A 12,901-nucleotide genomic window follows, 5' to 3' on the forward strand; every position below is an offset into this window, starting at 1 on the left:
TTCAAAATACTTGTACATTATTTTATAGATATTGAAAATCTGATTCTAAAGTTTATGTTAAAAAGCATAAGATCCAGAATCATCAAAAATATACAGAAAAACAAAGTCAGAGAATTGACACTACTTGGCTTCCAGACTATCAAGCTACAGTAATCAAGGTGGTGTGATATTGATAAAAGGATAGACAAACCGATCAATGGAATATAGAAATAGAGAACCCAGAAATATGAATAGATCCACAGAAATATGGCCAACTGATCTTTAACAAGGATCAAAGGCAATTTAAGGGAGAAAATATAGTCTTTTCAACAAGTGGTGCTGAGACAACTAGATAGCCACATGCAAAAGAATGAAGGTGGACCCCTACTTCACACCATGTTCAAAAATTAACTCAAAATATACAACAGAGCTAAATGTAAGAACTAAAACTACACAACTCCTAAGAGAAAACATAAATCTTCACTAACTGTCAGTTAATGATTTCTTAGATATGATACCAAAAAACAAGCAAGAAAAAATAGATAAATTGAACATTACCAACATTAAGAACTTTTGTGCTTCAAAGGACACCAACAAGAAAGTGAAAAGACAACCCACAGAATGGGAGAAAATTTTCATAAGTCACAGATCCAATAAGAGTCTGACATTCAGAACACAAGAACTCCTGTAACTCTTTTATGCTAACATAAAAAAAAAATACTATTTTCTTATATGGTCTGATGGTATCTTGATTACAGACACGGTCCCTGATCCAGCTTGGCAATTAGTGCACAAGGCAGCAAGCCAGTGGTCCTTTGAACTCTGACTTGGTGGATGACTCTCCTGGCAGGTTGCAGTTCCACTGAATGTGAGCACATTTGTAAGGAGGCCTCAGGGAACCATATCCACTCATACTCAGCCTTGATCTCATGGCTGTCTTTGCCTACATGGCAACTGCTGCAGTGGCAAATCCAAGTAAAGCAGCCTCACACAGAGTATGAGCATGGACCAGAATTTCTTGCATGGCTTAGTAAAACATGATTGCTGGACCCCCAACCAGAGTCTCTCATTTAGTGGGATCTGGGGTGTGGCCAGATAATTTGCAATTAAAGTGTATTTGTATCAGCACCAGCTGATGGTGATGCTGCTGTTCCAGGACCCCCAGTTTGAGAACCACTGATTTATACCAGGGTGGCAATCATTTTCTGGAAAGGGCCAGATAATAAATACTTTTGGCTTTGTAGGCCATAAGGTATCTGTTGCAACTACTCAACTCTGCCATTATAGTGCAAAAGCAGTCATAGACAATATGTAAATATATGAACAAGTCTGTTTTTTGTTCGTTTTTGTTTTTGTTTGAGACAGAGTCTTGCTCTGTCCTCCAGGCTGGAGTGTAGTGGCACTATCCCGGCACACTGCAACCTCTGCCCCTGGGTTCAAGTGGTTCTTGTGCCTCAGCCTCCTCAGTAGCTGGGGCTACAGTTGTGCGCCACCACACTTGGCTAATTTTTTGTATTTTTAGTAGAGATGGGGTTTTGCCATGTTGGCCAGGCTGGTCTCAAACTCCTGGCCTCAAGTGATCTACCCTCAAGTGATCCAGCCTCAGCTTTCCAAAGTGTTGGTATTACAGGTATGAGCCACTGTGTTTGGCCATGGCTATGTTTTAATAAATTTTATTAACAAAAAGAGGTGGCAGGCCAAATTAGGCATGGAAGCCACGCTTTGCAGACCCCTGATTTATACTAAGAAAAAGTATTCCAGCTTAGTTTTTCAAAATATGAATAATGTTCATCTGTGTGAAGAAATCCTTTCAAGTTCCAAAATGTAGGCCATAAATCTCTAACATCTGAAATATAAATCCTTGTTTTAATTCTTAATATATCTCATTTAAATTTTTGAGACACACTATTGCCAAAATTGCCCAGGTTAGCACATAAATTCTTTTTATTTTTCACATCACCGTTTCAATATTCAAATTTACTGTTAGAAAGCTGGGCACAGCATGGCCGGGCGTGGTGGCTCATGCCTGTAATCCCAGCACTTTGGGAGGCTGAGGCCGGAGGATCACAAGGTCAGGAGTTTGAGACCAGCCTGGCAAATATGGTGAAACCCTATCACTACTAAAAATACAAAAATTAGCTGGGCGTGGTGGTGTGTGCCTGTAGTCCTAGCTACTCGGGAGGCTGAGGCAGAAGAATTGCTTGAACCCAGGAGGTGGAGGTTGTAGTGAGCTGAGACCATGCCACTGCACTCCAACCTTGGTGACAGAGCAAGACTCTGTCTCAAAAAAAAAAAAAAAAAGGCTGAGCATAGCATTCCTTTGTAGTTTTTAATCTGTGTGTAGTTATATGCCTTTGTCTTCTTTTATTCTTCACTAGTCCTTATGGAAGTATATCTACTATATCACTTCCTCACCCCTTCTTGCCAAAGAACTAGTTTTTTATTTTGTTAATCTTTTCTATTTTCTATGTCAGTATTTTCTGATTTTATCTTTATTATTGCCTTTCTTCTACATTTTAAGGCTATGTTGTTTTGTTTTCTGTATATAACACTAAATTTAATTATTTTCAGCATTGTTTCTTAATATACTTTGGGCCATAAATGTCCCTTTGAATACTAGTCATAACTAGCTACCAGGTCCTTAATTTTTCCAAGCTTGCTTCATTACACCTCTTTTTCATTCTTTAGCCAGGCTAAATTAGTAGATTACATTCCAACCTACCTGGGTACATACCTCTATTTTACATGACTCGTATGCCTCTTTGTTTGCCCTCAAACAAGATCCAGAGCCACCCTATCTCCTACTTGTGGCATAACCATAACAATCTAGCATTTATGAAGAGCAACTGTGAATTGTTTAACTTTTAACATGTATACTTATTTTTCCCAATTAGATTGCAAGATTCTAGAGGCCAAGAATCCTATTTTATACTTCTGTGTCTAGCACTATGATTTGTGCAAAGCAAGTGCCGACTAAGTGTTGGTGGTGACGTAAACATTTTTACCTTAAGTTTCTCCAAATCTGGCCTTTCAATACTGACAACCTCTGCCAGCAGCTGGGCTTCTAGACCATCTTCTGTGACTGTGAAATTGAGGAGAGTTGTCTGAGCTTGTAATTCCGGCTTATAGTGAGGATTTGCCAATTTTGTGTGAAGGATAAGGCGAAAGTTCTTGTTAAATTCACATTCTTTATCTCCAATCCTGATATACCTAAACGGAGCAAAACACAGACTTTCAGGAGACTCCTATGACCCATAACTGATACTAAGGTGTCATTCCATTCCTGTATTCTTATAATGGACCTTGGCCAGAAGCTCAGGTGATTGAGAATTTTTCAGCTGCTCCCAAATTTCCTAAAGTACAGCAGGATCAGCAATCACCCACCAAATCTCTATATGATTTAGTTTCCTCATATGTGAAATATTGACAATAATAGTACTCACCTCATAGTGTCACTGTAACAATTAAATACAATCATACAAAAGACCTATAACAATAAATATTAGCTTTTATTATTATACAGTAAGTCCTTGATGTAATTGATAAACTTGCAAACTGTGACTTTAAGCAAAACACCATATGAAGAAACCAGTTTTACCACTGGCTAATTGATATAAACAAGAGTGAAGTTCCTATGGCATGTTCCTGGTCACAAAAACATCATTAAACTTCTAAATAAAGGCCTCAAACACTTCTAATATTAAACACTGAAATAAATGTGAGCTACACATACATTTAAAAAGGTTAATAAAAACAAGATAATTATTTACTCAATTTTTGGTGCATTAGTGAGAAATGGTGGGCATAGTTGGGGTAGGTTAAATTGAGAAATAAATGTGTACAAAGCAGAAAATCTTAAGCAGCACCTCCTACCACCACACAGTTCAAAAGCAATGACAGATTTGGCAGGCCTGAGAAGGGCTTTTGTAGTACAATGTTTAGCGTCATGCATTTGTATGATTATCGTCTAATTTATAAACTTTTATTTGACAATAGTTTGTATTCACTCGTTCATTCCTTTTCTAACCCACTGATTCCAGTTCAGACTCACGGGTGGCTGGAGACTACCCTGGAAGCTCAGGGAGCCAGGTGGGAGCCAGCCCCGGACAGGATATCATCCCATGGCAGGGCCACTCACACACCCCCACACTCACTCACTCACACTGGGATCATATAGACACTCCAGCTCACCTAACGCGCACAGCTGTGGGATATGGGAGGAAACAGGAGGACAAGAGGAAACCCAGGCAGACACGGGGAACGTGTGCAAACTCCACACACACAGTGGTCCCAGCAAGCAGGAAGTGATTTTTTTTTTCCCTCATCAACATTAGCATGAAAGGATGTTATTTTAGGGCCAGCTGTACTTTCTGTGATTAAACGTACATTAAATGCTGCAATTCCTTAAGGATAAGATAAAATGTGTATGTATGTGTTTATGTATATCTGTATATATATGTATAATGCATCTTAAGTATATAAGTAATCTACTTATGTATGTTAAATAACATTAAAATATTTTATTTTTATAAAGATGAAATATTAAAAACACATATATTCTTTTTAGTGTGTGTGTGACAGTGTCTCATTCCTTCACCCAGGCTGAAATGCAATGGTACAATTTTTGCTCACTGCAACCTCCACCTCCTGGGTTCAAGTCATTCTTGTGCCTCAGCCTCCTGAGTAGCTGAGATTACAGGTACATGCCACCACACCCAGCTAATTTTTGTATATTTTTAGTTGAGATGGGGTTTTGCCATGCTGGTCAGGCTGGTCTTGAACGACTGACCTCAGGTGATCCACCCACCTTGGCCTTCCAAAGTGCTAGGATTACAGGTGTGAGCCATCTCACCCAGCCCAAAACACATATATTTAAAAAATTACTTTCCAATACTTTCTGCATTGGCTTCCTGTAACTGCAAATCCTTGGTTGCCTCAACATCTCTACTTAACCCTTTCCTCTGAAAATTGTTTCTGTAAATAGTCACTAGGCTAATTCTATTCAAAACTCCCAGCTTAATTCATGTTATTTTTTAAATTTAAGGGTACATAGTAATCATATGTATTTCTGGGGTACATGAGATGTTTTCATACAAGCTTCATGGTCTCTTTCCTGCTAGGAACCTGCTATGAGGATCTAGTAAAGGAGGAGCTTTCTAATTCATGCAACAGACAGAGAAGCCAAACCCACAAATACTGGAACTTCTCAAAGCGGCCTAAGCTGCTTAGAGTGAAACTTCTTATGAGGCCTAGAGGCATGGCTGCAGCAAAGAGTCTCTGCTCAGTCTTCTATTTTACCTTACATATGAAAATTCTGGATTCTTCCTTATTAAGTGTATAAAATATTTAAATTGTATAGATGTCATCATGATAGAAAATTAGCCAGAGCCCAATTATTTTAATTGAAATTATTTTAAATAGCCATGAGAAAAAAATATTTATTGCCTATCTCATTGACTTCCAGGTGAGATGTTATTTCACTGAATTTGTCAATTTTGAACAACTGGGTAAATTCTAAAGAAAAGATGTTCTATCACATTCAGGCAGGGCTCCTTTTAATCAAAATGTCACGATATTAGCAAAAATTTTTAATTTGAGGAGTGATATCCAGAATGCCATAAAGTGGCAATGTTTCATGTGGTTCTTGGAGGATGTTTTATAATCGTGTCTTGTTCAGAGATTAGGTCTCTTGTGTCTACGGTAAGGAAAGTGCCTCTGAACCACTGGCTGTGTTATTTGACTGGAAATATTTTTAATGAGAGAACTGGTTTTAATGTGTAAAGACTATTTAAAAATTATAATTTTCTTACATTACTAAAGCTTTTGTTGCCTGAATATGAATTTAAAATCCCAAAGGACTGATCAGACTTATGACCTACTGTCTTCATCTAATTCTCAAATTTTGTTTTCCCTGCAGAGTGATCTTACACTGACAACAAAAACCTTCAGAGTTGTTGACTAAGTGTCTAAACTTGAAAAAACTCTGCCAGATAAGCCACTTTTGAAAACCCTGTTAGTTGAATGGTGAATTTATTCACTTTATTCAGTTTGGATTTGTTTTTACCTTGTCAGTACCTCCTACTATTTAATTGTTTTCCAAGAGGAGAATAAGCCATTCAGTTAGCAACCCTCTCCTGCCCAAGCCAGTATATACCTGTGCAGTACATATGTCCCTTTTTTTTTTTTTTGAAACGGAGTCTCGCTCTGTCGCGCAGACTGGAGTGCAGTGGTGTGATCTTGGATCACTGAAAGCTCCACCTCCTGGGTTCACGCCATTATCCTGCCTCAGCCTCCCAAGTAGCTGGGACTACAGGCGCCTGCCACCACGCCCGGCTAATTTTTTGTATTTTTAGTAGAGACGGGGTTTCACCGTGTTAGCCAGGATAGTCTCAATCTCCTAAACTCATGAACGACCCGCCCTGGCCTCCCAAAGTGCTGGGATTATTATTATCATTTTTTTTTTTTTTTGAGACAGAGTCTCGTACTGTCACCCAGGCTGGAGTGCAATAGCATGATCTCGGCTCACTGCAACCTCCGCTTCCTGAGTTCAAGCGATTCTCCTGCCTTAGCCTCCCGAGTAGCTGGGATTACAGGCATGTGCCTCCATGCCTGGCTAATTTTTTTGTATTTTTTAGTAGAGACGGGGTTTCACCATGTTGTCCAGGCTGGTCTCAAACTCCTGACCTCGTGATCTGCCCCCCCTCAGCCTACCAACGTGCTGGGATTACAGGCGTGAGCCACCGTACCCAGTCAGCATCAACTTTTGATATAGTGATTTATTCTTCCATCTATTCAGCCAATAAATACGTATTCAGTCATGTTTCTACAATTTTATAGGCAAACAATGATCAAACATCTGTACAAGTGAAAGATGGGTAAAAGAACTAAATAAACATTTCTCAAAGAAGAAACACAAATGACCAATAAGCATATGAAAAGATGCTTAATGTCTTACACTGACAATTAAGCATGTGAAAAGATGCTTAATTAGTCATCAGGGAAATGCAAATCAAAGCCATAGTGAGGTACCACTTCACACCCATGAGAATGACTATAATAAAAAAGCAAAGACAGTAACAAGTGTTGGTGAGGACATGGAGAAACTGCAGCCCTCATACACTGCTAATGGGAACATAAAATTGTGCAACCACGTTGGCAAGCAGTTTGGCCATTCCTTAAAATTAGCACGCTGTGGTGGCACACACCTGTAGTCCCAGCTACTTAGGAGGCTGAGGTGGGAGGATCACCTGAGCTTTGGGAGGTCGAGCCTGCAGTGAGCTGTGATCAGGCCACTGCACTCCAGCCTGGGCAACAGAGATCCCGTCTAATAAATAAATAAATAAATAAATAAATAAATAAATAAATAAATAGTTTAAAAACCCAAACAATGAAATATCATGGAAAAACCCACAATTACTTTTGCACCGACCTAATATTTGGCCATAGAATGGAATGAAGTATTGATACATGCTACAACACAAACGAAACCTGAAAATGTACAAAGTGAAAGAAGTCATAAAAGATCACATATTATGTGACTCCACTTATGTGAAATGTCCAGAACAGGCAAATACAGAAAGATACAGGAATTTCAATTTTAAAACAGATCGTGCTGATGGTGGCCCAACTCTGTGAATACACTAAAAACCACTGAATTACACACTCTGAGTGGGTGAATTATATAGTATGTGAATTATATCTTGATAAGGATGCTACCAAAAAAATGGAACAATTATCAAGAGGTCAAATCATTAACATTTGGGCTTTTATCAATCTGTAAGTTACCATGCTAATACAGTTTCTCAGAGGTTCATGCTTGTCTTTTGAGCATAGCAATGTGTATCACAGGATAATCTTGTTTGATAAGGACATCTTTCTAAATTAACCTGCCTCTTTTGACTGACAATCTAGTCAAATATGTCTACAGTGGAGAGCATCATCAGAATTTCTCCTATTATTTGAGTTTCCTCTTTCCAAGGATTTCCAAAATGATCTCACAAGTAGCTTTGAGGAAATCTTTGTTAGTGCTATTCACTGTATAGTTCACGGCTAGTTCTTTTGACTCAGCCTAACTTCAGGATTTGTATGACTGACTTTTTTAAAAACTGTTTTCAATTGACACATAATTGTACATATTTATGGGGCCCCATGAGATGTTTCAATACATGTATACTTTGTATAATGATCAAATCATGGTATTTAGCATGTCCATCATCTCATTGATCATTTCTTTGTGGTGGGAATATTCAGAATCCTCTCTTCTAGTTATGTTGAAATATACACTATAATATTGTTTACTATAGTCACCCTACTGTGCTATAGAACACCAGAACGTATTCCTCCTATCTAACCAAAACCACTGAATTGCATACTTTAAGTGGTCAAACGGTATATAGTATGTAAATTATATCTTGATAATGGTGTTACCAAAAAAAAGTAACAATGATCTATTAAAATGATCAGTGGGCAATTTTGTAACCATTGACCAATCTCTCCCCACCATCCCCCCTCCTTTTACCTCCCCTGCCTCTGGTAACCATTTTTCTACTCTACTTTTGAGATCAGCTTTTTTAGATAACACAAATGAATGAGATCATACAGTATTTGTCTTTTTATGCCTGACTTATTTCACTTAGTCCACCAGGTTCATCCATGTTGCCACAAATTACAGGATTTTATTCTTTTTTATGACTGAGTAGTATTCCATTGTGTATATATACCATACTTTCATTATGCATTCAATTGTTGATAGGTTGACTCCAGATCTTGGCTAATGTGAACAATGCTGCAATGAACATGCAATTGCAGATATCTTTTTGACATGCTGATTTCATTTCCTTTTGATACATCATAGTAGAACTGCTGGATCATATGGTAGTTCTTAGTTTTTCGAGGAATCTCTACACTCTTTTCCATAATGGCTATACCGATTTACATTTCCACCAATAGGGTATAAGCATCCCCTTTTCTCCACATCCATTCTAGCCATTGTTATTTTTTGTCTTTTTGATAATATCCATTCTAATTGGGGTGAAATGATATCTCATTGCGGTTTTCATTTGCATTTCCCTGATAATTAGTGATGTGGAATATTTTTCATGTACCTGTTGGTCATTTGTATGTCTTCTGAGAAATGTCTATTCAAGTCTTTTGCCTGTTTTAAAATCACATCCTTTTCTTTTTATTTTTTTGCTACTAAATTGAGTTCCTTATATATTGTAGATATTAAGCTCTTGACTGTCAGAGGCATATTTTGAAAATATTTTCTCCCATTCTGCAGGTTATCTCTTTACTCTGTTGGTTATTTCCTTTGTTGTGCAGAAGCTTTTTAGTCTGATGTAATCCCATTTGTCTATCTTTGCTTTTGCTGCCTGAGCCTCTGAGGACTTACCCCAAAAATCTTTGTCCAGATCAATGTTATAAAGCATTCCCCCAACGTTTTCTTCTAGTAGTTTTATAGTTTCAGGTATTACATTTAAGTCTCTCATCTACTTTGAGTTGATTTTTGTCATTGATGAGAAATAGGGGTCTAGTTTCATTTTTCTGCATGTGGTTATCATTTTTCCAGCACAATTTATTGAAGAGATTGTTCTTTCCACAATGTGTACTCTTGGTAACTTTGTTGAAAATCAGTTGACTATAAGTGTATGATTTCTGGGTTTTTTATTCTGTTTCATCTGTCTGTTTGTTTTTACACAAGTGCCATGCTGTTTTGGTGATACAGCTTTGTAGTATACTTTGAAGTCAGGTAGCATGATGCCTCTAGCTTTGTTCTTTTTGCTCAAGATTGGTTTGGCTATTTGGAGTCTTCTCTGATTCCATATAAATTTTAGGATGGTTTTCTCTATTTCTGTGAAGAATGTCATTGGCATTTTCATAAGGATTACAGTGAATGTGTAGATCACTTTGGGTAGTATGGACAGTTTTACAACGTTAATTCTTTCAATCCATGAACAGGAAATATCTCTCCATTTGTGTCCTCTTCAATTTATTTCATCAATGTTTTATAGTTTTCTTTGCAAGGATTTTTCACCTCCTTGGTTAAATTTCTTAGGTTTTTTATTTGGTAGCTTTTGTAAATGGAATTGCTCTCTTGAATTTTCAGATAATATTGGTGTATAGAAACACTACTGATTTATGTATGTATGTTGATTTTGTATCCTACAACTTTACTGAATTTATTAGTTCTAACAGTTTTTTTTTTTTTTGAGGAGTCTTTGGGGCTTTCTATATATACAATCATGTCATCTGCAAACAGGGACAATTTGACTTTCTCCTTTCTAATTTGGACGCCCTTTATTTCTCTTACATACTTGCTGCCTAGAACTTCCAGTATTGTGCTGAATAGAAGTGGTGGAAGTGAAAATCCTTGTTTCAGATTTTACAGGAAAAGCTTTCAGTTTTTACCTGTTTAATATGTTAGCTGTGGGTTTGTCATATATGGCCTCTATTGTTTTGAGGTATGTTCCTTCTAACCACAATTTGTTGAGAATTTTCCTCATGAAAGGATCTTGAATTTTATCAAAGCTTTTTTCTGTGTTGATTGAAATAATTGTATGTTTTTTCCCCTTGATTCTGTTAATGTGATGTATTACATTTATTGATTTGTGTATGTTGAACCACTCTTGCATTCCCGGAATAAATTTCACTTGGTCATAGTGAATGATCTTTTTAATGGGCTGTTGAATTTTGATTGGTTTCATTTTGCTGAAGATTTTTATAGCTATGTTTATCAGGCATATTGGCCCATAGATTTTTGTGTATGTCCTTATATGGTTTTAGTATCAAGGTGATGCTGGACTCAGGTTTAGTTTGGAAGAACTCCCTCTTCTTTTTTTTTTTTGGAATAGTCTGAAAAGGATTGGAATTAGTTCTTCTTTAAATGTTTGATAGAATTCTGCAGTAAATGCATCAGGTCCTAGGCTTTTCTTTGATGGGACACTTTTGACTACTGATTCAACCTCATTACTCATTATTAGTTTGTTCAGATTTTCTATTTCTTCATGATTCAATTTTGATAGGTTGTACATGTCTAGGAATTTATCCAGTTCTTCTAGGTTTTCTATTTTGTTGGCATATACTTGTTCATAACAGTCTGTTATTACTGTGGAATCAGTTATGTTTTGTTTTTCATCTCTGATTTGAAACTTTTGAAAATTTTAGTCTAAGTAGAGGTTTGTTGATCTTGTTTATGTTATTTGTTTTTTTGGGACGGCATCTCGCTCTGTCACCCAGGCTGGAGTGCTAGACTGGTGTGCAGTGGTATGATCATAGCGCACTGCAACCTTGAACTTCTAGGCTTAAGCTATCCCCCTGCCTTGGCCTCCAAGTAGTTAGAGCTACAGGCATGCATCACTATGCCTGGCTAATTTATCTTATAATTATCTTATAATTATAATACATATATGTTTCTTTATATATAAGTTTATACATATTATATATTATATATTATATTTATATATTTATATATCTTATATAAATTATATATTTATATAAATACAAAATTATATATAATTATATGTTATATTTATAAAATATATAATATATATTATATTATATATAATATGTAATATATATATATTTAATATATTATACATTTTATATATATTATATGAATATAATACATAATATATAATAAATATATCTTATATCAATATTACATTATATCTCATATAAAATATATTATATCAAATATATAATTATATATTTATATATATTTTATATATATTTAATATATTAATATAAATAGATATATTTATATATATTTAATACATTAATATAGATAGATATGTTTAATATATTAATATAGATATATTTATCTATATTAATATATTAATATAGATATAGTTATATTAATACATATTTTATATATTATATTATATATAATATATAATATATTAATATGACATATAATATATATTATGTATTAATATAATATATAATATATAATATTAATATTAGATAATATATATGATATATCATATCAGTCATATATAATTATATATGATATATATGATATATCATATCATATACAATTATATATGATATATCATATCATATACAATTATATATGATATATCATATCATATACAATTATATATGATATATATGATATATCATATCATATACAATTATACATCATATATGATACATCTCATATACAATTATACATCATATATGATACATCTCATATACAATTATACATCATATATGATACATCTCATATACAATTATACATCATATATGATACATCACATATATAATTATACATCATATATGATATATATCATATATAATTATACATCATATATGATATATATCATATATAATTATACATCATATATGATATATATCATATATAATTATACATCATACATATCACATATATAATTATATATCATACATATCACATATATAATTATATATCATATATATCACATATATAATTATATATCATATATATCACATATATAATTATATATCATATATATCACATATATATCATATATATCTCATATATAATTATATATCATATATATCTCATATATAATTATATATCATATATATCTCATATATAATTATATATCATATATCTCATATATAATTATATATCATATATGATATATCATATCATATATAATTATATATCATATATGATATATCATATATATAATTATATATCATATATGATATATATGATATATCTCATATATAATTATATATCATATGATATATCTCATATATAATTATATATCATATATATCATATCATATATAATATGATATATCATATATGATATATCATATCATATATAATTATATATCATATATGATATATCATACCATATATAATTATATATCATATATGATATATCATACCATATATAATTATATATCATATATGATATATCATACCATATATA

At 34.1% G+C, this 12,901-nt stretch overlaps 1 protein-coding gene across 1 annotated transcript in view; it reads right to left on the minus strand.

Moving 5' to 3' along the window:
• The window catches only part of DNAH11 (dynein axonemal heavy chain 11), a 359,682-nt gene that overhangs the window by 58,410 nt on the left and 288,371 nt on the right, over positions 1 to 12,901 (minus strand). The window contains exon 66 of the mRNA XM_054559402.2: positions 2,985 to 3,189. Within this exon, the coding sequence (XP_054415377.1) occupies positions 2,985 to 3,189 (205 nt within the window). The remainder of the gene's footprint in view (positions 1 to 2,984; positions 3,190 to 12,901) is intronic.

The sequence above is a fragment of the Pongo abelii genome, chromosome 6 (genome assembly GCF_028885655.2).
Source record: "Pongo abelii isolate AG06213 chromosome 6, NHGRI_mPonAbe1-v2.0_pri, whole genome shotgun sequence".
Lineage (NCBI taxonomy): Eukaryota > Metazoa > Chordata > Mammalia > Primates > Hominidae > Pongo > Pongo abelii.